The sequence below is a fragment of the Euwallacea fornicatus genome, chromosome 4 (assembly GCF_040115645.1).
Source record: "Euwallacea fornicatus isolate EFF26 chromosome 4, ASM4011564v1, whole genome shotgun sequence".
Classification (NCBI taxonomy): domain Eukaryota; kingdom Metazoa; phylum Arthropoda; class Insecta; order Coleoptera; family Curculionidae; genus Euwallacea; species Euwallacea fornicatus.
The window spans coordinates 2,619,905-2,645,524 of NC_089544.1; the positions used below are offsets into that span (position 1 = coordinate 2,619,905).

General features: G+C 37.9%; 1 protein-coding gene across 1 annotated transcript in view; it reads left to right on the forward strand.

Moving 5' to 3' along the window:
• Window positions 1-25,620, forward strand: part of LOC136350994 (1-phosphatidylinositol 4,5-bisphosphate phosphodiesterase epsilon-1-like) — a 108,805-nt gene that overhangs the window by 79,424 nt on the left and 3,761 nt on the right. The window contains exons 4-30 of the mRNA XM_066303200.1: window positions 461-594; window positions 4,052-4,189; window positions 7,629-7,774; window positions 11,266-11,542; window positions 14,164-14,342; window positions 14,399-14,582; window positions 14,968-15,260; window positions 15,393-15,590; window positions 15,850-16,003; window positions 16,062-16,205; window positions 16,262-16,452; window positions 17,454-17,570; window positions 17,882-18,021; window positions 18,248-18,465; window positions 20,655-20,882; window positions 20,940-21,164; window positions 21,241-21,541; window positions 21,596-21,762; window positions 21,817-21,993; window positions 22,047-22,245; window positions 22,302-22,443; window positions 22,497-22,662; window positions 22,714-22,883; window positions 24,449-24,591; window positions 24,657-24,857; window positions 24,913-25,202; window positions 25,257-25,604. Coding sequence (XP_066159297.1) covers window positions 461-594; window positions 4,052-4,189; window positions 7,629-7,774; window positions 11,266-11,542; window positions 14,164-14,342; window positions 14,399-14,582; window positions 14,968-15,260; window positions 15,393-15,590; window positions 15,850-16,003; window positions 16,062-16,205; window positions 16,262-16,452; window positions 17,454-17,570; window positions 17,882-18,021; window positions 18,248-18,465; window positions 20,655-20,882; window positions 20,940-21,164; window positions 21,241-21,541; window positions 21,596-21,762; window positions 21,817-21,993; window positions 22,047-22,245; window positions 22,302-22,443; window positions 22,497-22,662; window positions 22,714-22,883; window positions 24,449-24,591; window positions 24,657-24,857; window positions 24,913-25,202; window positions 25,257-25,604 — 5,270 coding nt within the window. The remainder of the gene's footprint in view (window positions 1-460; window positions 595-4,051; window positions 4,190-7,628; window positions 7,775-11,265; window positions 11,543-14,163; window positions 14,343-14,398; window positions 14,583-14,967; window positions 15,261-15,392; window positions 15,591-15,849; window positions 16,004-16,061; window positions 16,206-16,261; window positions 16,453-17,453; window positions 17,571-17,881; window positions 18,022-18,247; window positions 18,466-20,654; window positions 20,883-20,939; window positions 21,165-21,240; window positions 21,542-21,595; window positions 21,763-21,816; window positions 21,994-22,046; window positions 22,246-22,301; window positions 22,444-22,496; window positions 22,663-22,713; window positions 22,884-24,448; window positions 24,592-24,656; window positions 24,858-24,912; window positions 25,203-25,256; window positions 25,605-25,620) is intronic.

Genomic DNA, 25,620 nt, shown 5'->3' on the forward strand with positions numbered 1-25,620 from the left:
TTGTTGCTGTTCCATTTGTCGAAATATTTCCATTTTCGTCTATCGGCTGATTTTCAACATAATGATTCGTCAAAAATCATCAATCAGCCCTATGTTATCGTTCCCATATGGGGTAGCTTTTATTGATTGTTAGTAAACTCCTAATCTTCATCACTCTGAAATACACCTCGCTCAGAGGCAATTCTTTGCAGGACACTTAAAAGAGTAGGTTTCTTCATGAAGAGTTCAAAGTTATGTTGTATGTAGTAGTGAATTACGCGGGCTGTGTTTATTCTAGTGTTTAGGTTCACAAGTCACGGCCTTGTGCTGATTTTGATATTCAACGAAAAATTCGTAATATTGGAAAAAGACGAAATTTTTATAGGCTATCATTATGAGCTTTCCCTGAAACTTTGAGAGCTAGGGAATGCGGCTCTTTTTTTTAATTCTATCTAATGTACTGTAAACTATTACCTTTCAGAGCTGGAGAAGAGGATTCCTCTCACAGCGCAGACGTCCTACTGCGCAGAACTGGAGGAGCTGCAGGAGTTGCTCCACTTCCCCGAAGAAGTTGCTTTACGATTGGCCGATACAGAGTATCAATTATTCTATCAGGTATAGCCTCTAAAATAAAAAAAATAATCGAGACTCTAGTAATAAGATAATTTTTTTGCGATAGTATACAGAACTCTAATGGCAGTAATGTAGTTCTCAAGGAATGGGAACGGTTCCCATAAAATTAAAATAAAAATAGTAGCAAATAATTTGCTTTGAATATGATCTGGGTCGCTAGGATTTAATGGGATTTAACAATAATTGGTTTTTTCCATTTTCAATTGCCGATTATGTAATTCTATAGAAATGGCTTGTTATCCATTTCGGCTCGCTCTGACGAGGTTCTTTATTATATTTTCGGATTGAGCGTCATTATTATTCCACCTTCGTACGAATATTCCCAGTTTTGTAATTTTAAATTTGTTATGGATCGAGCGATATAACAAGGGAACATTTTTATATTCTATTTTCTCCTTTATTGTTCAATATTTAATAACGTCGTTAGGAAGAAAAAAGGCCAAAGTTGTTTCCAGCCGTTGCAAAGTATGAAACAACTTTCGATCAAGGACACTTTTAACTTATGTGACCCTATAACTTTCGATAAGAACCGTAAAGTTCTATTTTTCGAGCACGTGTCACAGTGTAACATATTGCCCTAACTTTGGGTTGCGTTTTGCGACCAGATATCATAAAGGTATAAAGTTTTCCTAATTTAACTGCGTGAACGAAACAATGAACTGGCACAAAAGTTTTTAATTTCTGCTGCACGGACCCCACTGGTGTAGGTGGAAATATTCTACCTACTCCAGAACGTGCGCATTTATCCCGCTATAATGTTCCTAATTTCATGTCTTTATCTCAAAGCGTTTCTGAAATATGTATCAAAAATTGAACACAAATTATACACTCTGTATCTTGGAAACGAAACGATTTCGAATTAAATTTATTGAGATGTAAATATTTATTTTCATGGGCTCTACTTCCTCCGACAGTTTGTCGGTATTTTTATGAAACGCCCTGTATAAGCATTTTGCGTTTAATGGTACCTATCTATTCTTAATTTTATAGTACGCCTAGAGAAATACATCGCACCATCCAAGAAAATATCGTCCCAATAGTACATTCTGGAGATTAAAAATCAATCCATCTTCGAATTTTTTTATCTATTTCTGCATTGTGGAGACGATCATATAGTCATTTGATGAGATTATCGATGAAAACAGTATAATTAGAGCATCAGGATGTATTGAGGGTGTACTAAAACAACACGTAGTTTCGAAGTCCGACAGATTTTGACGAATTGCCGTGAAAAATTGCCCGAAATAAGCTACAGTATGTTGCTAAAAAAGAGGGAATACATTTTTCTTCATACCAATTCCCCTTTCCATAGACGAGGTACACATTGGTACTGAGATAAAATCGATGAAGCTTGATGAAATTCTACGAATTTGTAAGTGGAAGAATGTGCTGACAAGAAAATAGCACGGTTTTGTATACAGTATCTTATTCGCTTCTATGCGCATAGAGTTTAAGTGAGTGCAAGCAAGAAGCAATTAGGCGATTGATGGGTGTAAGGGAGACAGGCAGACGTTTCCCTTTCCATTGTCAACGATCGGCGAGCGTCATTGACCCGCAAACAGTACGCCTTAGTGCAAGCAAGGGTGTAGTTCTACGTCATTGTGGAAGACGCAAATGATGCAGATACATCAAAATTGAATGCGTTTTGCGAAAATAAATTCTATAATAAATCGAACAACAAACCCCTTTTGTGACATGATCTATCCTCGGATTAAGGCGTACTGCTTGCAAGTCAAGAAAGCTAGTTAATCATAGGACAATTAAAGGGAAAAAAGTAGCTTGTCTTTCTCGCACTTATCAATCGCCTAATTGCCTCTCGCTTGCACTCACTAAAACTAAGTGCATAGTAGCGAAAAAACTACTGTATAATTGGACATCAAATAATATGTTCCATACTGAATTTCATCAAAAACAAAAATTCACACATATTCAAAAATGAATTAATGATTCATGCAAAAAAAAATGAATCGATTCGTCCAACGGAGCACTGTCTATGTGCGTAGGTGATATATTAGAAAAGAGAGATTTATCCAATAATAGGGACTCGCTGAGTATGATATTTTCAAATCACAATAATATATTGAAACAGGACAAAAAGCTAGGCCGATTGATGTGGATAAAAGGATATTGGGAGCATAATAAGGGCCCAAAAATTCCATCTTCGGAATAAAAGTCGAAGACCACAATAAGGACAAAAAAATTGTTTCTAATGTTTCCTTTTAAATTTACAATTTTGCATATTCAACATTTATAACTTTTATAGATTTATCATTCATATAACTTTCGGGCAATATAACATATAACTTTGAGGCAAACTCGTTATTAAAAAGATACCATACGCAGAGTTGCAAATTTAATGGGAAAATTATCTTTATCTTTCTTTGTGCTCCAGCGATGAATTTTTACTCTCAAGATGTTCGCAGGCCAATGAGAACGCGAAACGGCAAAAATGTTTAAATTTCACATGTCAAAAACCATGAGCGTTGCGAGAGGGTTGGTAAATTGGCCCAAATTTCATTTAGACCGTGATTTAATTGTAGAAAAAATTTTCTCAAATTCGGAGACGCTACTGAGAATCCCAATTTTATAGAAAAATATTATATTAGGATATTAGGGATATTACGTATTAGGTACTGGTAGATTAAGTACCCAAAATAAAAAAATCTCGAAAATTTAATTCCGTTTAAATGTTAACGTCGATTAACGTTCCGGGAAGGGTTGAATGGGAGATTTATTTTCTGTGTGAAATAGTTTCAGTTTGGAATTTTTAGTAATTACACAGAAATACAACGAATATGAATAAAATTACAAAATGGAAATTTGGTAGCAAATTTGTTTGCGGCTATTTCATTGGTTGTAACTGATTATTACAGATAGATAGAGGATGAAATTGAGCACAAATAAAGCAGATAATTGAAAAAGTGATGCAAAAATTAGATTTGATTTTTAAATAAAAGAAATTAGTCAGTAAGAGATAAATGGAAAAAAATGTGGCCATTTTGGGACAAAGCGACGCTAAAATCACCGATTATGCAAATACGAAAGTATGTCTGCTTCTTAAGTGTCCTTTATCTGACTAAGTTTAAATCAAAACTTTAAATAATATTTGACTTTGATTTATCTTTCAAAAGGAAAATAGAGACAAGTCAAATTTCTAAATTTTTGTTCTATAAATAATTATTGGAAATTGTCCCTACGCGAAGTGTGGTACCCTATCCAGCGACTGCTCTCTTACGTACGTCTTACTTTACCAATGTTTTGTGTCTAACGGGCATATCTACGTAGATTTAAGGCCTCAAATTTTAATTGCGTCTCTAATACAGGAATAGAACCTTATAGGTACCATATAAAATCCCATATTGATCGTTAAAAATGTCACTGTAAATGCAGGTTCTGAAAAGTCTAAAGAGAACATTAACATATTGTCTTTAAATTTCAGGTCCCACCTATCGACTACCTTCGACAGGTGACAGCGGATTTAGGAGGTGCTACTGGCACATCTGAGGCCAGCTTGCCTGGGGGTACAGCCTCATCCTCCAAGTCTTCAGTTAGTACCTTGATCAACAGATTTAACGAGGTACGTTCGGTAGTTAAGATTTGAATAAATATAACAAAGAATAGCTAAAAATACTAAAGTGTTTTCGATTCCAAGACTTATTGTGTACGGTATACCTGGAATAAACCTGCGATAATAACCCGGCGGTAATAAAATGGTAGTTTTACGGTATAGCTCGTGCGTCTAATGCCGTGTGAATTATAGGATCATATTTTATATATATCACAGGCAGAGAGCTACGTCTGACCTGATATTGTGTACTGTTATGTATTATTATAACTTATTATTTACTAGTTAAGCTAGATTTGGTGAAATTATTTTATAAATCGTGATAGGTTAATAACGTAATTTTATTGCCGCAACATGAACGGTTCTTGAGAAATATGGCAGTTAAGCATTTCCACAAAACCATCACGTTTTTAATATAAATTCAAATGTGTGTGCTATTTGGAATTGGGCACCCCTTTCATATTCGCCATGACACATATTGATTTTAGTTTGTCCGCGATACAAATCTGTAGGGCCTAGAAACGGTGACCTTTCCTTTATTACAACAAATACCCTCTTCTCCTCCAAACCAAGATGTTGATATACGTATTTCTAATAATGATTCCCTCAGCTTAATTTAATATTTCGTTTTCAGCCTCTCCTCATATTTAGTTGGATCATGAGTTTATCATGAGATTAAACAATGTACAAAGCACACGCCTTTCATCTTGATATTATCTGACTGTATTTCTCCTGTAAATTGTAGAGAATATGGGCCCCTTTTAGATGTTAAGGGAATATGTGTGCGTGATTGTGACTGTTTAATTTTGTTAAATTGGGATTTGCTGTTTCATCTTCTAGTTCGTCGGAAAATCTTCAAGATTTTTTCATTTCATTTTATGTCACAATTTTTTTCTACAAAGTCGTTTGAAAACCTAAACCTGCTTTCCACACTAGTGCCAATATACTAATCAGCATAACGAGGCAAGTTCGGCGTGTTTGGGACTAAGTTCCCTACCCCCTTCCAATCCCCTTATTGGCGTATGCAATAGATTTTCTGAAATACGTTAATAGTAGCACATTTTAGTCAATTTTAATTTTATTGTGATATTACATATACAGAGCCTTCCATTGAACTAGGTCAATCTAACATTTATCATTTTTAAATGACACAGTCTATATTTTGTTTCCATTTTCGATTAGCCTAAAAATTCCATAGCGTGAATGTTGAACTTATGAGGTTGCCTCATAAATTTGCTCTTCTCACTAACATTTATTCACTGGATGAAATTGAAAAATAATGTTATTAGTCTGTGTTACGCAAAAATAGTCCCAGGAAAGACCTCTAAAACTCGCACCGTATGTTTAGGAAATACCCTGTATAATAATTTTTTTGCCAGTTAGAGTGACCTCTACGAAGTTATGTAGTTTTGAGTCCTTCATAGTTACAGGAAGAATGGAAAATATTTTCTAAAAACGAACATTTTGATGTAATACATTTTTCTGCCATGCTCAGTCTACAGGGTGTCCGGTTTTTTTGTAGCAGGATTTTTACCACGTATTCTAAATATCAAAAAAAAATTTGTTACATAAACTATATTCGAGAAATGCTTTGTTAACGAAGTACAAGATGTTAAAGTTTTATATATTTTCCAATTTATCTTTCATAGCTCACAAAGTTTTAAAGATATTTAGCTCAAATTTTGAATATAATTGGATTAGAAAATTAGAGGATGTGCTTCATATTATTCCATGATGGCGAGAAATGGGCTAAATGCGTATACAGAGATGGGTAGGTCGCGGAGAACCAATTGGTTGGCCTCCGCGATTGTCCGATTTAACACCTTAAAATTTTTATGTTTAGGGGTTTATGAAGAAAAATGTGTCCTCTATTCCTGCAATTTTCAAGAAAAACTTATAAATTAAGTTTCAACGGCCTGTATTTCCTCAACAGAGCATTTATTCTCTGGTTCCTGCTACAAAAAAGTGGACGCCTTGTGTACCCATTTCCATATTCATAAATTCAATCTAATAGGTATTTTGGAATTTTAATCTCTTCATGAAAACCACGAACTCAGCCAGACTCATACGCAGCACATAAAGGAAACTTTTTCACGAGCATCTCAGCTTATAAGCCAAAATCTTCGTATAAACGATTTCTAGGAATTTTATTGATAAATTTTCGTTTTCATAAAGACGAACTATCTGGTCTGGCCAAAGTTATATATTATATGTTCATGCCTTATAACGTCGAAAGCGCTATTAATCATCGAGCTGAAAAATCCCATTCTGCTCCACTTTTCTCCATTACGAACTGCCAACGGAGGAATCCCTCACAATTACAAGTAGTGACTACGCAGAAGGAAAGACTTTAAAACTAAATTCATTAATTATACTCTTTGATTTGTATCCTATATTTCCTTGAAAAACAATGAAACATTTTCAAGTGTAGGGGAATTAAATGGGAAGGTCAGCTGAATAGCTTATCCGTGCAATGAATGGAGCAGCCTTCGAAAAAATGGAATTTAAATTAATTGGCTACTGCCAAATTGAAGCCCTGATTTATTCTCCCCGATTTAACCACAAAGAGAAAGAGAAAGACAAAGAGAGAGAAAGAGAGAAAGAGAAGCTAAATAGAATTATTGGAGGGTACGAGCGCGGGGGAATCCCATTATGTAAGACTAGATGAGACGCAAAAAATGCTAATTGTGATATTTTTAAAATGGAAAATTCAGTAAAATCCATCCAGCATCACCAAAAGGAAGTAATGCTGAGTACTCTAAGAGGGGCACTATCTAGGAGTATTTCCCAGGGGTAATGCTCAAATGCAGAGAATCTAAATGAATTTATACAGGGTGTTGCAAAATGCTGCTCACAATATACATTTCCATCCCAAGAGCCTAATGAAATTTCTTATAAATGTGATCCGCAAATGTTTCGCTTTGAATGCTTCGGCACAGAGAATGTTAACTTAAAGTCCTCACAGAACCCTTAACGTACTGAGAATTTCCACAAGAGAGAAACTGTTTGGAACACATTAAGTTGAACACGAAATTCGAACCAAGGAGGTGCAACAGTATTAGGCTCCATTCAAAGTGGTCGTGCATATGCGAAACTTGACACAAGCTCTTATGGAAGTCGAGATTAATGTGGCTTACCTATAAATTAATGTTGCGAGGAAGGAATTTTCATATCATCTTATGGGGCAATATGGAGGGTGAAGGTATGAGACTCAAAGATATAAATTTCGGTTATCTTTTTCATGGAGATGTTCGATCTTTGGAGTATAATAATATTCTCTGAGCTTCTACTTACAATTACCAGGAAAATTTCGCAGGTAGAGGATTTTCAGGTCCCGACAATGCGGTCACATGTTTCCCAACCAAGTTTCCCTTGCAGCATAACGTTCAATTACGTGATCCACTTTATGGGCAACATAAAATAAATTACGAATCTACTTTCCTTATTTCAGGTCAGCGCTTGGGTAACTCAATTGATCATATCACAACCCACTCACGATGCCAGAAGGGCAGTGGTCTCCTGCGTCCTGCGAGTGGCACTCTCCTCTTGGAACATTGGCAACTTCAATGGAGCGATGGAGATCATTGCGGGCCTCAAGTAAGTTCAGTGCGTGGAAAAAATTGAGGGTCGTAATTCTTCATGTTATGAGCAATACTGTATTTTATTAAAGTGTTGTAAATTTAAAGGAAAGTGTGATAAAATGAAACTGCAGCAGCCATGATTTTAATCGCAAACAGGAAAAATACAAAGTTTGTACTCCACTATCAGAAAGGCTGTTTGCCGTAATAGCAGAGTTTTAATGGTTAAACTGCCATTTAGATCTTTTATGTTTCAACATTTTGTGCAAAAAGAGCGACGCCGATCTGTTATCTCTGAAAACCATTTTGAGCTGTTAGAAAATCAATTTTTCTTGTTCAATTATGATGTTTTTACTACGGGATGGCACATTCTAAAAAAAATAAATTCCACATAACGAGTTTCATCTCCCCCATGAACTGGGAATAAGTTTTCCCACAAATCAGCCGACGCGGTAACACGAACTTAAATCAGCGTTTTAATGGGGAAAACTCGCGTTTTAACTTTCCATAGGGTTAGCCATTTCCATTAGTTCTCTCACCCCGTAGCAGCTGATAAAAGCGAAACGGATTCGCATTTCCATCGATTTGCCATTACAAAGTGGATTTTTGGAGCGGTTTAGCGCGCCAAAGAAAAATCTAAAGTTGAATTTTACTTGTCAAGAAAATTGCTTTTTGAGCTAAGCTGATGTGTGTTGTGGTGGTGAAATGCATTCTCGAGATGGATTTTTTTACTCGAGCACAGCATATTTGGAGTGTATTTTCATGTAAGGAATAGTTACCTGTTTTATTTACCGACTTGCAAACTCTCCTTGAACAAAGAGATAAGGCGGGATGCTTCTTCGTGCAGAAAAGAAGTAAAACATTACGGCGATTTTCGGAATTATTACGGAATCACACCGAGGACTTCGGGCCAGATGCTCCAGACATAAAATCCTTAAACAAGCAGATTTTGAATCGAACCGCAGGACTAGTTACGAGCGAAAGCTCCAACAAAGGGCCATGAAAAACGTAAAAGTTTCCAGAAAGGGCCTTTATTCGCAATGTGGAATAATGTTTTACACATGTTTTAGTTTCAGTATTACCTTGTAAATAAGAAGAATATTGCGTAAGTTTATGGTAGTTTTCTGTCGGAAGGGCAGGGGTTTCTTTCGGCCTCCAGCAGATATGAGGTTGTAGGCCGGCGGAAACTACTTGCTCTTTAACAGAACTTCATCAATCACCCACCAACACAAGTTCAAAGTACATTGGTTAAGCAACCCATGTACGTTCGTTTTCATTCGGAACTTTTTAAGTGCGCGAATAAGGTTCGTTCGTAAGAATCTCTTCCGGAAAAATTAGCATGGCCATTGTAAGCTCACTCAGTAGATAACGTCGCTCAACAAATGTGAATTTAGGCCCCAGCGAACGACCACATTAGCATTTTCTATTCATTATAAATATTATATAACATTGCAGTATTCAATAATAAATGTTAAATGTTTAATCATAATAATAATTGTATATTTTTTACTGGGGACTCTTTAATTAGGGATATAGGACAAATGAAAATTTGGATTTCACATAATGCTCATTGGCCTGGAGTTAAATCTTTTTGCCAGGCTTTATTGGCTGTGGAGGATTGCACTGGATATTAATGCAAGCATTAGCTCTCCTTAATATGGATACCGCATCCGTTGGATTAATCCTTCTTTAGCGTTGATCGAAGTTATATAAACAAAAGACTGTATATGCCCCCAAAGAAAAAAGTCAAGCGGATTTAAATCCGGTCATCTGGGTGGCTATGTCTGTGCTTAATGCGAAAGAAACATAAAAGTTTTACATAAGTCAGTGGCGCGTGAAGACCCATAAATAACGCTGTCAAATTTCAACAAAGTCGGCTACAGGATTAATAAAATTTTTACGAAGGAGCGGTTTCTTAAAAAAGTTACACACACCCTGTATCTTGAAAAGGAAACGTTACCGGACCTATGCTTATCTAAATTTTTCGTCTTAGAATCAATCCTTGAAGTTTGGCCACATACTTATATAGCTACACATCTACATATATCACAAGGTATTAGAAGCCGTTTATTTTTGAACGAGTAACGAAAATAACATTTTCTATCACCGAGAGCCCAACGCAAATTACAGAAAATGAATTTTAAAGAGTAAAACACTGCAGTTTTTCTACAACCATGAATGAAATAAACGGTAATTAAATTATTGAATTATTTAATTATTTATATTATCGGCCAGCGATGTTAATAATAATTATGTTTTTACGTAATTATAATTAAACCGTATTCGCACGTGTTGTTCTTCAACAGTGCACAATTTTATTATGAGCAGCCAAGGATACACATAGACAGTGAAACGAGGTAATATTCCACTGAATAATTAACAACAATGCGGCATTGTAGTCCTACCAAATGCTTATTCAACAGACAGATATTTTGTTTGGTAATAACGCCTCACAAGCATCTACAGCAAATACATGTTATTACATGTCGTTATTCAATTTGAGGGTGCTTATGCGCAACGGCTTTTTTAATATACAGTGTGTTGCAAATTGACATTCAATTTGTTGATATCTTGGAAACTGCAGGAGTTCCGATGTGAGTTAAATAGGGAAAGTTCTAGACGATTTGTAATAGGATAACAGGAACCAATCGGCGCTTAGTGATGGGTCCAGGTAATCGAAACGTCGTGTTTTGGTGTTAATACCACGGGCGATACGTCATTTCGGTTTTTACAAAATTTCTCAAGAACCTACACAGCTAGCGCCATTCCGTTCTCGCAATTGCATTACTAAAAGAATTTTCTATAGCTTTTTCCTTTTAACTGACGTAGCAACTTTTATGGCTCTTAAGATCCCAATATATGGAAGACTAATTTGAGACGACGTGTATATGTATGATATGTAGGTTGTTTGCGTCGCAATTCATGAGAAAAGGGGGTGGTTTTGGCAGTTTTCCCGATCTTCTTGCGTCCTGGAAAACTAGAACTGGCTATTCCCTGGTGTCAGAAATGGGAGAAATATTGGTTCAGAATTGAAAGGCACAGTTTTTAATCCAAAAGTATTAGATAGGTTGGGCTAGGCCGGCGGAAGCTAATTGCTTGTCGTGTGATAGAACGTGATAAGGAGCCACCTTGTAGAACGTTTAAATAACTGAAATTTTGTTCAGTGTTAGTTAGTGTGAATATGCTTAATCTGAACCAATACTGCCTATTTATACTCACCCTCTGAAAGAGTCACGGTATGGTAGATTGTTGATGAGATCGTGAATGTAATTTTAACTTTTCAGTAGTTTCAATTTTCTCGCAGAGCTGCGGAAGATATTTGAGAATGAAAGCAAATAAAACTTCATCTTAATAGTCAGATACTTATATCGTTAAGTGCCCGAAAATTATCCCCCTTATCACTATTTACGAGAATATTCTTGGAAACTCTGCTCGTGGGCTCTGCGAATACGCTACTTTCCAGTTTTTTCATCGAACCAGATTATTTTCATATTACTTTCTCTATTCTAGATCAAACAAACTCAAACCATTCTGGCTGTCGATCACCGAGAAAGACACGTTGCCGATCCTTAATTTCCTGTCGGCAGCTTTGTTGTCCGCAGAATATGACCGAGCCCTTAGCCGAGCCCTTGCCATGGCTGAGTGCCCGGTGGTGCCGTTCTTCGGCGCCTTTCTCAGGGAACTCCGAGAGATTCTGGCGAGCAATTACCCGGAACCTGGTGTGCCGAACCCTTGTGGTAAACCCCCAAAAGGCAGCAGGGCGGAGCAGACGCAGCAGAGACAAGTGGTAGGTGAGAATATGGGTTACGACTCGGTGGTTTCGAAAAGTAGAAAATTTCTGAAAAATTTATTTTTTTTTTAAGTATAAATCAGTTAGAGATTTGTTGATGTACTAGAATGTCTATGAAATCGGAAACGTATCTCTTAATCTATGGATACTAATTATCAGACTCGTCCATGTTAGCAAATTTTAGAGTTTGAGTTGAACCTCTATAGATTAATCACTACGTTCCAGCCATAATTATCCGTGTTGGCAAACCTTTATGAATGGTCGTTATTCCTCAATCCAAGTTCTCCCGCAGGTAGTTACTTTTTTCTGCCCGTTAGCATATCGCACATGAGGGCAGGCTGGTAGTTAATTTCACAAAAAGATTTATCTAATTTTATCTCTTTTTATTTCCAACTTTTAAATATTAGGTACCGTTATTAGAATCTAACAGGAAAAATAAAATAAAGGAAACTGAATATCATGCTTATTCATGCCTGAAAAGTGTTATTGAATTAAACCCATTAAACAGGACAAAACAAGCGTTACATCGAATGGCGTTATGTTAAGGCTTCAGTTTTTTCTTTTATTTTATTTGGCAATAACCCTAACGGATAATGTCCAATTTCCTTGCTAAATAATGACCAGCACCAGGGTATTGTTCCACTCAACGCTTATCCCACAGATAAAGGTTTTGTTTTTGTTGGAGTGGTCGAATGACACACTATTCGCAGTTAAAACTAACTCTGAATAGCGTTTACCCACTCTCTGTTTTGACGAACAACATGCACACAACGTACCTAAACCGTAGAAGATCAGCAAGTATATTTATGGATATTCATAATGCATTCGACAGTGTCTGGCACAGTGGTACAAAGATGAAAGAAGCAGCGCAAAAATTGCAACAAAAACATAAAAATTCATCTGCAGACCATTGTTACCCTACGGACACAGATTGGGGGTAAATGCGATGAAAAAACGAGACAATAGATGCAAACAACAGAGCAGATTGCACTAAGACTGATTACAAAGATAAGGCACCCCGACAACTCGCTACACAATCCATTCTCTATCATTACTATAAGAATGGACACATATGGCTACAATAATTGAAAAACTAGCACAAATTTCGACAAAATGGAAAAACAGGCGTCACAACTGAATCATTCAGGACCCTTTTTGCCCTACAGGACAAATAAGACACTTCCTCTACCCTTCAATTACTCTATCTTTTCCCGAAGTATTTTTTCCTTCTTATACATTTTGTGAATGACTATTTATGTGCACAATATAATTCTTTAAGGTTTTTTTACAGGGTGCTCCGAAAATATATATCGAAAGTAGTGATGAAATTAGGTCAATACATTAAAATATGGTTCAAAAAGTATTTTAAAAAATGTTTCACTTCGACGCTATTGACGGCGAAATTTCTAGAAAAAAACGTGTTTTGTTGCAACATCTGGAGAATGCTTCTAATGAATTTCAATGAAATCCATTCATTTATACAGGGATATTATACAGGGATTATTTTCATGTAACATTCATGTGTGTCCGCAATGTGCAAGTAGTAAGTTGTTAGCTGTCTTTGTACAAAAATGTCCAGAACTTTTCACTGGTTAGTTGAATCGTATTGACTTTTTTCTCCTAATACATTCGGCCTTTCCCCAACGTTTTTATATCTTGTAAATTTGCTGGACGGTTAACATTTTACGCCGAAAAAAATATTTTTTGTTTTTTCATGCATAACACTAATTCGCCGTCATTTCGACAAGTATCGATAATTATTGAAGGAATGGCAAATTGGTGTTCTACGTGAGAAAAGAATTTTTTTTTCATCGTGAAATGTTAACCGTACAAGAAGTTTCCAAGAAATAGAAATGTTGGAGAAAGCGCTAATGTATTATCAGAAAAAAAACTCAGTAGAATGCAGCTACTCAGTGAAAAATTCTGGTAATTTTTATCCGAAGATAGGTTTCACTGAAATCCATTTAAAGCATAGGCTAGATATACACAGCAAAAAACACGTGTTTTTTCAAGAACTTTGAAATAATTTTTGAACCAAATCATAATGTATTTACCGAAATGCTCTCACGATGCCATATTTGACATGCATTTTCGGGTCGCCCTCTATAATAACATTCTTTTACTGGCATGTCTACTCCACCATCAATAATGAGCAAACGTTTGTGAACGGCGACCCTGCAAAGCCTATCGAAATCACCAAAATTTGTTCCATTTCCAAAAATTTTCTCAATTTTTTTCGTCCCCAATCACTATATTCACGTCATCTTTTATTCAAGGGAAAAGAGAGAAACAAATCTGGCCTATCCTTTAATTCGGAAAAAGCTGGCAGAGTGTGTCAAGTCCCCGATGATTGTCCCCTACTTTTCGGCTCTGTCCAGCTTTTTCCGGACATAATAGAAAACCGCATTGCAAAAAATTGAAATGCGCCCCTCGGTGTTTCCTCGGGGCATTTCAGAACTTTGACGAAGGGCTTCAGGAAAAGGAATGTAGCACTAACTTGCCACACTGCATTTATATAAAAACTGTTAACATTTATACTCTGTTGTGTTTATGTTGGACCGGTTGTGCACCTGTTAGCTGACACGGTTAGTGACCCACATATGATTTTATGTTTCCAGTTCATATCAGACTACAATGGTGAGGACCATCATTTTACAAAGATCGGACCCGGGGGACTAATCAACCTGGAGAAAATCTATCGAACTCAAGCCGTTATGGACCATATATCGTTATGCCATCAGCATTACCATACAAGAAATCGGCTGAGTCCCACCGTTACCCTCATCAATTATCTTAAGTAAGTCACGTTTAATTTCATTTTGGTGTTTAATCAAGAGCTTTTTTTTATTGTAGGTCATGTATCCCTAATGAATCGCGGGTTTTGTCAGCAGCCCGTTCCCAAGATTCAGAGATGGACAGCGAGTATGACGTAGACGTGGACGATTACCATCCAGTTCAGCCCCTAGTGCACGACCATGGAGTCAGTTTTGTATGTCTTTCATCGGCGCATACCAAAATTGACCAGCACGTAATACAGGTATTAGCAAACTCTCACATTTAGAAACTTCAGGCCTTAGAGCTCGCCTGGATAAAAATTGCATTGTCAATATCGGTTTCATCGGGGCGTAAACGCCCATTTTTCTGCATGGAAGCGCGTGACCTTGACCCACTTTCCTCTCCATTAGTGTTCTCCTCTATTCCATAACAAAGTATTACCTTTAAGGGTGCTTGCGGCTACAGCAGGCGTTTCTCGCCTAAAAATAATCTCATTAAACTTTAAATCCGAACATTTTCCTTGCCCCCCTCTGATTTATTATTGAATAATTTTAGATTAGATTCAGGGTGGCATACATTAAGTTCATGATAAAGTTCAGTTTATTCCCTTTATCTCTAAAAATTAAACTTACAAACTTCGTATCTAGATTCTACACCATGGGAGCACAGTGGTACTGTGGGAGGGGCAGGAAAACCAGACGCCTTCCACGGTGAAAGGGACGTTCCTTTATCTACGTTTGGATCGTTCATCCACGGTACTGACATGGGTACGACCTAGCTGGTCGGCGCTGAAAGCCGGGAATGTCAACGAGGGAGATCCGTTTTCGCAGGATTTCAATTTGAGCTTTAATCCTGAGGACACGTTGGCTCCGGGACTGTTGACCAAACTGGCTTTGCAGGGAGGGGGTGAACAAAATTCAATGACCACCCTAGACGATGGGTATGTTTGAATTTTTTCCTTTCGAGTAAATTAGGTGTAATGTATAAGCGTTCATGAATTCGAACGAAGTTGTTACAACATTTTTCCATAAAAAGACGAAATTATACCTAAATTTTCAAATTTTCCTTCCAGATTCTTAGACTTAATGTCAATAAAGGAGATACACCTAGGGGGCAGAGATTTAGATAAGGATAGTGAGTTGGCGGCGATAGCCCGTCGATATGGATTAAACCATGAACCAGGGAATGAATGCGCTTTCACAATTCTGCACGGGAACGGCCTTAGCGATAATAGATTGCTGTATGTGGTCTGTCCTCCTGCTGAATGCAGGTAACTAGACCTATATTTACTTTATGAGAAACCAATTCAAAGCAGGACGCTGTTGGTCTTCCAATTTTAAGTTGTGTCTTTTGAGACTGAAGTTATGCTGAAGTTAATAGCGGAGATTCCATAACTTTGAAATTTCTGGAGTTTAAAACAGCCCCGAAGTTCATGGAATGCCCGATAAAGTTTCATGTCTTTAATGATATCCTTGAAACAAATTTGTGGATCGTGCTCAAGAGAGTTATGCTTAATTTTAATTTTACAGGGTCTGGTATAACGGGCTGTACTGGCTAATTCGTGGCATATCTAGGCTTAATAACCTCTGTGATAAACGTTTGCTATGGTTAAGGGAACAATACTTGCAACTGTATCATGAAGATGGGTACTGTTGCGGCCCGTTGGCGGCGGATGCAATTCGGGTTAGTGTGACTCTTTATGCAAAATTAGAGAGGGAAAATCGTGAAACTCGAATTTCAGTCGTTTGGTGGAAGAGACTGGTCACTAGCCGGAACAAAGCCTGGTAATAACCAATCAGCCGAAACGTCGGGACTAAGGCGGGAAGTCTCCATGAAAATAAAGAAGAAACAAATTTTGAGTAATCAAACATTCAAGGTTAGCAAGGTATGGGTGGCCTTTCTGAGTTTCTGTGTTTCGAAATAGTCAGTTCCGTTTCGTAGGATAAAAGTTTGAAGTCGTCCTTCGTGGAACCGGCCACCATGTGCATGGAGAGCAGCTACTGGAGGAACCAAACGCACCATAGACAGTCCACTCCCACCACGTTTGGTGCCGATCACCAGCCGGATGTGGCGCGTCATCACAGTTTAGGCCAACTGGCCTATACTTCGGCCAGTCAACCAAAATTCGACAGGTAAATTACCAATATTCCTCCATTGTACAGGGGTCCATTTAATTGCCCCGCGGACTTCTATGAGCTTATTTGTGATATCTTAAAAAAACCATTAGGCCGATGTATGTGAAGGCTAAGGAAAGAAAATTTTAAAATTAGGGAAAACGCTACAAGGTGTCCCAAAAAACGAGATGTGATAAAGTGTCATTTTTTATGGAACCACCTAAACAAATAACATGGAAATCATGACAACGCATGCCAAACGCTCAGGCACTTAGCCATGAATGCAGGTTTCCCTGAAATAATTATCGATTTCGTTAACGTTTGAGATAAACATGACATTATTTTATATCAAATTTAAAAAAATTTAACTTTTTTCTTTCGTTCTAATTAATCAAAAATGCATCATCGTATCTGAAAAAATTAAGGGAATTAAAGTTATTATTGCGAACGCCCTGTATGTATTTTTGGCGAAGTGAGTGTTCGCGCCCCCTAAAAGGATTCTACATGAGAATCCATCCTAAAATTATCAAAATCTAACTCCAGCTGAAGGTTCTGCAAATGTTTAAAATTTCTTTTAAGACGTCATAGCTTCAAGTCACCTTACTATAGGGAAAAACAATCTTAGAATTAATATAGGATTAAAAGAAAATTCTAACACGTGAAAAACTGCAAATGGTACCATTAAAAAAATGACACTTTATGACGCCCTGCTTTTTTGGGGCACCCTGTTGTCACTAATTTTAAAATTTCATTTCATTAGGGTCAAATAGACTTTAACCGTTTTTTGTTTAACACCCTGTATCTCGCAAAAGCTTCATTCTAGGAGATGCGTTTATCTAAAGTCTTCGTCTTAGAAGAATCCACAGAATCGACTCCTTAAATATGCGATCACCTTTAGGTAGCTTGCACCTCTCCACAATTGACTTTTTTATATTATGAAATAACAAATAAACCCATATGAGTCCCATGGGCTGTTAAATGGACACCCTGTGTTCGCAATAACCGCAATAATTTTTCAGAGACCGACACGGCTCTACTGAGCACCTGTGGCATGGCAGACATCCTAGAGTTGGCTCAATTTTGTATGATACTCAGTTAGATTTCGTAGATTTTGTAACGTTATTTCGTTCATTTAGGTAAGTGAAGGACCTGTAAATTTAATTGATTTCAATATTTGTGTAGGCAAATCGGAATTCTCGGTCAGGACTTATTAATTATTTAATGTCGATAAACACCAAACCAATTTAAGGCCCTGGAAGCTTATCTATCCTTTGACCCGGGCAACCGCATATCCCGAAATAACCGGGTACACATTTATAACTCTTAAGTAGTTAATTATGGCCTGCCCCTTTGTTCTGATAGTGCAGTCAACCTTTGCGAATCCCTAGATGGGCGATGGGAAACTTCAGTTATATCTAATTCAATTTAATTTCGTATTTTATTGCAGTTTATTAATTCGAAAAGATCTCAGAGATTTATTCGAACAGTTAGCAATATCTTATAGAAGTATGGCTGTGAATACTACTAAGATAAACGGAGTAAAATCGAAATCCTCGGAGCAGCACACCCGAAAAGCTACAAAATTTGGTAAGATATTAATCTCATAATAACATCCGGAAACATCAAAAGTCCCTCTCCCTTTGCTGTTCTTATTTGAAATTTTAATCGGCTTAAGTTTATTATTCCAGTCCGAAGGTAGAGGCAACAAAGAATGTTCACGGGGCACGAAGTTTGTGTTTGGGACCAATTTACATAAATATTTCAATTTGCTTGTCTTTAGCTCGGATAAACTTCTGAGTACGTGCATTTTTAGGATTGTTGACGAGAAATAGCCGACAAGAACTGGAAGGTCAAGTGGTCAATACTCAGAAGAAGGTGTTTGACGCCATTGCTGCTGCTAGCATTTTTACCAACTGCGCCGGGATTGATACTAATAATTCTCAAGTGATAACTTTGTCGACTTTCACAAAATTCCTAGAAACTAGGCAGATGGAAACGAGAAGTGAAGACGAAGTGAAAGATTTAATAGATGTGAGTAGCTAGTTCTGGCAATTTTAATGGGATTTTCTCCACTAGTTTGAGAGTTAGAATTTTACAATTTATTTTCATCATGCTTTCATTCATGCGACAATTCTTCAATACTTTTTCGGCAGAATCCCATGTCGGCCATAAAATGACCAAAAAGACCAAACCAAACAGTTTGACAGAGACAAAGGCCATTTAAAATGTCGGTTTTTGAGCGAGTCAATCACAGCGGACTTTAAACGCATATCGCTGATTTAATGTTATTTTCCTCACTGAGGGCCATAAACACCGGGTGGTCCGTTTAACGCGACGAATCGGAATATATAAAAAATTGCGCATCGAATAAAAAAAGTTTCAAATGATTTTTTTTTTGTCCCGAATGTGTTTGATGACACCAAACGCGATTTCCCAACCCTACCACCCGGGGCTGGGACGGGGGCAATTTTGAAATCTTAAATAGCAATCCCCATTTTTTTATTGCAGGTTCGGATTCTAGGACGAAAGTTACGTGAAGTTTGTTTATCTGAAACTTTTTTTCGATTTGCTACAGAAAAGTATGTTTAATCCTGATTCGGGCAGAAAGTATCGTATCTTTGTTTTTTATTTTTCGCCACGAGTTCGTTATAATCGAATCGATATAATTTTTGGATACGGAGCGTCTTTTGATTGTCAGACTGCTGCCTAATGGAGAAACGCCATCCCCTTCCATATTTTGCCGCGTTGCAAAGGTTTTTAAAGAAACTGGTTGTGAAACCTCAATGCAGCGTTCAAAAACTACAACTCACGAAAACACAGGAATTGCTGTTCTAGCAGTTGTGAACGGAAATCTCCATGTCAGTATGAGAACATTATCCTTAGATTCAGGCATATCGCGAACAGTGTATTGAAAATTTTCCACAATTTTAAAGATCGTCCCCACCATCACATCATCAATTTTGTGAATGGACATCGCAAAAATTGAACAAACAAAATTTTTTTGTTGTTCCCATAACGGACGGAGCCAGCTTCATGAGTCATGGACAAGTAAATTTAAGAAATATGGACTACGGGTCTACGGAAAGTCCTCATCGGACACGACAAGTGGCTACTCAACGAGTATGGTCTGTAACCATTTGGTTGGTTTGGTACTCGACAACAAAATAATTGGGCCGTATTTCATTAATGGCTCATTAAATGGAATAAAGTATCAAAACTTCTTGAATGAAGTATTGCCCTTATTGTTGGAAGACATTAATTTGGAGACTCGTTGTTCGAGGCGCTTTCAGCGTGACGATTGGCCAGCTCATTGGGCCTTAACTACCCGAGAAATTTTAAATCGTGAATATCCCGATAGAGGGATTGGTGGTGGACGTGTTCAGTGACCTGTACGATCGCATGATCTGACCCTACTTGAGTTTTTTTGAGCGAGCATTATAGGGGCGTCCAAGAAAATGTATTGATGATCGGTGGTGGCCATTTTAAATGTTTCACCATTAATTTACTGTTTGATTTTTTTGCTTTATCGAAATAAAAATTTAATTCAAAAGTTTATCAATAAATTTAATAATAAGTGAAATTAAATTTATGTTCCACAGACGGTTTTCTTTGTTTAAGCTCTATCAAGTGCGCCAAAAAAAGAACGGGTTAGCGCACCCGGTATATCCGGACAGTTAAGTTAAGTAACATGTTTTCGAGCGATTTAATTTAATGGAATTCTAAAATATGCAGGTCAGTTTGCGACGTAAAGAAAGTCTGACGTCTGCTCGTGTTATATATCGCAAGAAGAAGGATATAAAATGCAACGATTTGGAAAACCAATCATTTGGAAATCGATCTTCGATTATTATTATCCGGTGGCATTAAAATAAAATTTGGGAAAATGTACTTCTTCCAGAAATAGTCTTGGCATAAACCCCTGGAGCTGCGAGATTTATCACGCAAAATTCACATGGGCACATCTTTAGCAAATTTTTGCTTTTTAGGTTTCCACTAAAACTGTTGGAAAAAATCCCTCGACCTATGACTAGGAATTTAATCGTCCAGTTATTTACTCTCAATCATTTTTGAAGCAAAACATCTTTCCGCAGTTAGGCACGTAAAGTACCAAATTAAGGTACCTTACAGTTCTAGTTACCGGCTAGTACTTTAGAGTACTAACCACAGAGAAAATATTTCAATTCTTTCACGTACCACCTTTTCACCCACCACCTTTCCAGAGGCACGAACCTGATCCAACACTCAGAGCCCAGCATTGTCTGTCCTTCGAAGGGTTTGCCAGATACCTTATGGATAAGGACAACTACGCGTTCATTCCAGAATGCGAAGTGCCAATGGACGAGGAAATGCGAAAGCCTTTGTCCACCTATTACGTTGCTTCATCCCACAACACGTATTTGACTGGTCACCAGCTGAAGGGAGAATCATCTATTGAACTATACAGTCAGGTGAAATACTTCGCAGGTAATCGTTTTCTGCGATATGAAGAATAGGGTTGATTTTAGGTATTGCTCTCTGGTTGCCGGTGCGTTGAATTGGATTGCTGGGACGGGGAGGATGGGTATCCGATGATTTATCATGGACACACGTTCACCACCAAGATCCCTTTCACTGCGGTCGTGGAAACCATCAGCAAAAACGCTTTTGTTACTTCGCCATACCCCGTGATTTTGTCCTTAGAAAATCATTGTTCGTTGCAGCAACAGTCGAGGATGGCGCATATTTTTCAGGTAGGAACCGTTATCAACATCCTGTATTAAAGTTTCAGTTCAGCGCGACATTTTCTTACTTTTTAATTGATTCCAGAGGGTCTTTGGCGATCGCTTGGTTACCAGCTTTCTCTTTGAAAGTGACTATAGCGATGAGCCTTTCCTTCCATCTCCGGAACAACTGAAAAATAGAATTCTGATCAAAAACAAGAAGTTAACCATGGAAATCCCTCCACCCTTCAGTGCCATGTCCACGCCCATCCGACCTGGAACTGGCATGAGGCACTCGGTGCCAGGCAGAACCAGCTCTATAATCAGCAACGCTAGTTCCAGCTCGTTCAATGACGACTTCAGTGACGATGATTACGATGATGAAGACGACGAGGATGCTATCGAAGGTCAGCTTATAAGGAATGTTGATTGAGCAGATTTGCAGTCTAGTTATATTGCAGAAAAAGCTATGATGCATTCCATATTAGCACCAAACGACTCTCCTCGTCCTTATGGACCTCATGGGAAAACTAGCTCGACCAAGAGATCATTGCCTACGGATGATAAGATGAGGAAGAAAGGAAGCCAAATTTCGAAGGAACTATCTGATCTGGTTGTATACGTGCAGGTCAATACTTTTTGTATTAAACCCGCAAAGAGTTAGACGAGGAAATGTTTTTAGGCCATCAAGTTTCGAGGTTTGAACACCATATCGCCCAGCAGCTCGGTCAAGCAAAGGCAGAAGACTTGTGTTTCCATATCTGGTAGTTCGATAGTGACAACAGGCAGCAGTTCTGCATCAAACATATCAACGTCAGGTATCGGAACAGAATCCGATAGTACTTTATACGAAAACGAGGTTTGTTTGAATGCTATCGGTGAGAGAAGGGGCTAAATCTGCTATTGCTATAGGAAAAGAAGACTCAAAGACCAAACATTAACTACCCCTGCTATCAGTGTTCGTCTATAAACGAAAACACAGCAAAGAAGTTATGCAGAAAGCAACCTCTGGCTTTGGTGGCCCACACTCAAACTCAGCTGATGAGGACGTATCCAGCACCAATGAGAATCGATTCTAGCAATTTCAATCCTGTGATATTTTGGTCGTTTGGTAATGTTAAATCGTGCTTCAATATCAAGTTCAAGTACTATTTCAAATTGATACAGGAATTCAAATGACGGCACTAAATTTTCAAACTGAAGATACTGCAATGCAGCTGCAAAATTCACTCTTCGAAACCAATGGGAAGTGCGGATATGTCACAAAGCCTAGAGTGATGTGGGATAAGAGTCACGTAATGTATCGAAGGTAAACTTTCCATGAGAGGTTTCCTTGAATTTCTCAAATGCTCTTATTGATAGATTCAATCCCTGGGATAAACAATTTGATGGGATTCACTCTTCCCAGTTCGTAATAAGTGTCCTTTCTGGGCAATATGTATGCCAGAACAGCGTTTCTCTAAGTGTGTATGTGGAAGTTGAAATTATTGGGATTCAAGTGGACTGTGCCAAGCAAAGGACTAAAGTTGTAAGTTTACTTTAAGGTTTTTGATAATGGTGTAGACTGTTGAGATTTAAGGTATCAAAAAACGCATTGAATCCCATCTGGAACGAAACGTTCCACTTTAGAGTAATGTTCCAAGATTTGGCCTTCCTGAGATTTACGGTAATGGATTCTACCAATAACCATTTGATGTCCCAAAGAATTATACCTCTTCGTTGTCTGAAGCCAGGTTACAGACATTTACGGTAAGTTCCCTTTTATTGGCATATGCAACAAAGTCCCCTCTACGAAGGATAGTTTCTAGCGTGAATCTTTGCGTGTGCATGGAATTAGATAGGACGTACGTGTCCAAGACAGCGGTTCTCAAACTGTGGAGCGCGGCCACAAGGGGGTCGCCTTTACATAATTAGGGGACGCTGTCGATTGAACAAAAATTATTGAAGTTTTATTTAACATAAAAAGAAACTAAAGTTTTAAAGACTAATGGGTAACATGCGCTTGTTTTAAGGCGTATAACTTAAATGAAGTTATATATTAGAGATGGTCAATCTGAGACCATTTTCTACTTGAAGTTTATTTTCGTATTTAGATTTCCAGGCGGTAAGAGCGGAAAATTCAGCTTCGCAAAGATAAGACGTTGGAAAAGACAACAGAATCCTAAGTACTTTAGGTTTTATAAAGGAGTACTCGCTCGGAAGTTCACTCTAGAAATTCGTTAAAGAATTTTTAACAAAATTTGATTTTTGTGAGTTGCTTGCTGAAACATCTATCAGTTCTTCTTCTTATAATGATAGTCCGAGAGGTGTCTGGTGTGTAAGTATCGTCTGAAATTCGCACTCAGGTTTCCCAAATGACCTCCCACAGCTTTCAGCATCACAGCTTTGTGATTCTTTTCAAATGGGAAATACTGCATAAATTCACACAATACGGGAAACATTTCAAAACAATTTTCTTTTAATTTGTTATTGTTTTAATCTGCTTTTTGTTACAAAAAGCCAAAATCAGTTTTTCTTAGATATCTATTAAATAAGAAAGTTTTAATAAAAATAATATGTCGTAGAATTCTGCTGAATGCTTTTAACCCTCCTCTCTTAAATATATCGCTATTTCCTTTCTTACTTCAAAGATACGCTTAACCATCCTACCATGTGACAATCATCGGGGGCGCGAAATTGCTGTAGTTAAAACAGAGGGGCACTAAGAAAAAAAATGTTTGAGAACCACTGATCTGGTATGGGTGGCAAATGTAACATTCAAATAACAATGAAAGAAATATAATATGCGGGTCTTCCACAGACTAAACTAACGAGTTAAAATTGATAACGGTAGCGGATATGAGATGAATAAAGATGGTGGTACAAACGTATGGCTTCGAGTTAGTTATTTATTACAATTTTAATATGATCAATGGTCTGTCAATATATGTTAATGATTTTCGAGCGCATATAACAATAAACAGTTTTTCTCATTTTTATTTTACTTTTTTGTTCACAAATTTATAGTTCTTTATCGCGTCATCCTTTACCTGCCCTTGTTAAGCCAGCTTTTTTTGTTTCAATTCAATAACGTAAAATTCTGGAACGTCACTGATCATATTTTATGTTGACCTTGAATTAATTTGATGCATACGATACGTATGTATGACGCTCATACAAAGATCCGAAGTACGAACTATATTACTGTAAGCCACTGTGTCGCGAGTCTCTCTATCTAAAGGGTGGAGAATATTGCTGCGACTTAAGTGAAGCGCCTCGTACACCAAAAGATTTTGTTTTTCTTTTGTAAAAACATATTAATGTTTGCTCTTTAGTTTGAAAAGCCCGCAAAGCAAATACCTCAACATGTCGACACTGTTCATATATTCGCGCACTGAGGAAGAAAGCTTGGAAAACACAGAAAATAGGGAAGATCCGCAGGTGGAGACCGATTCTAAGGAACCTGATAGTTTTGTCGGTAAGTGATTAACAACGACCGCCAAAGAGGGTTCCCATCAACACGTAGCCACCATCAAATTTCAGCAACATCTGGAACTCCAATATGCGTGAAACGCAAAATGTTTTTCCTCATGGTGTATGGGGTAATCCCGGAAGAACCGTCCACCATACTGAAGATCACCCAAGAGTCTACAACCCAAGACGTTCTTCTGCTTTGCTTGCAAAAGGCCAATATACCTCTAGAAAAGGTCAATGACTATATTTTAGTCGAAGAAGTGGCGAGAGGTTTGTATTCTGTGGGCAAACGCGGTGAAGACCTTCACGATGAATGTGGATTTAGGTTGGGAAAAGAAAGATCACAATTTGCCAGCCACTCAACGGATCTTGGATCTGCACGAGAGGCCGCTGCAAGCGCAAAGTCAATGGAGAGGAGAGGGCAAGTTTATCTTGAAAAGAATGGGCAATGACCCAAGTAGTAGGGCATGGCTCACATCGATCCGAAGTGTGGCCAATAGAGCTAGAGAGGCCAGGAAGTCTGATGGTGTTCTCAGCAACGCATGGGAGGAAAACGATACTTTTTTGGTGTGCATTTACAATGTTTCGCCTGAAATCCCATACGCAATTCTTAAGGTTAGCATCGCATAGTATTTGAATTTTGCCAGTTTAGTTGAATCTTTAATTCAGGTGCCTTTAAATGCGTGCGCCCAAGACGTCCTAGCTCAAGCCCTGCTGAAAGCACGCAGGCTCGAAGACCCCATGAACTTCGTATTGGTGGAAGAACTAGAATGGGGCGGGACCTCTCACAACATTCAGCAGCGCGCTTTGACGGACTACGAGAACGTCTATAGCGCTCAGTCTTCGTGGCAAACCATTGGCCGGTTCATTTTGCAGGAGAGGTCCAACGCCACGCCCACTTCTTTAAGGAAGAATAAAATCACATCTACCTTGAGATTGGCCACTTTGGACCGGATTAGCAGAGGGCTTAATGTCGCCAGAAACGTTGCTAGCAACAGCATTAAGGTGCCTGTACAGGTAGGAGTATTTATTC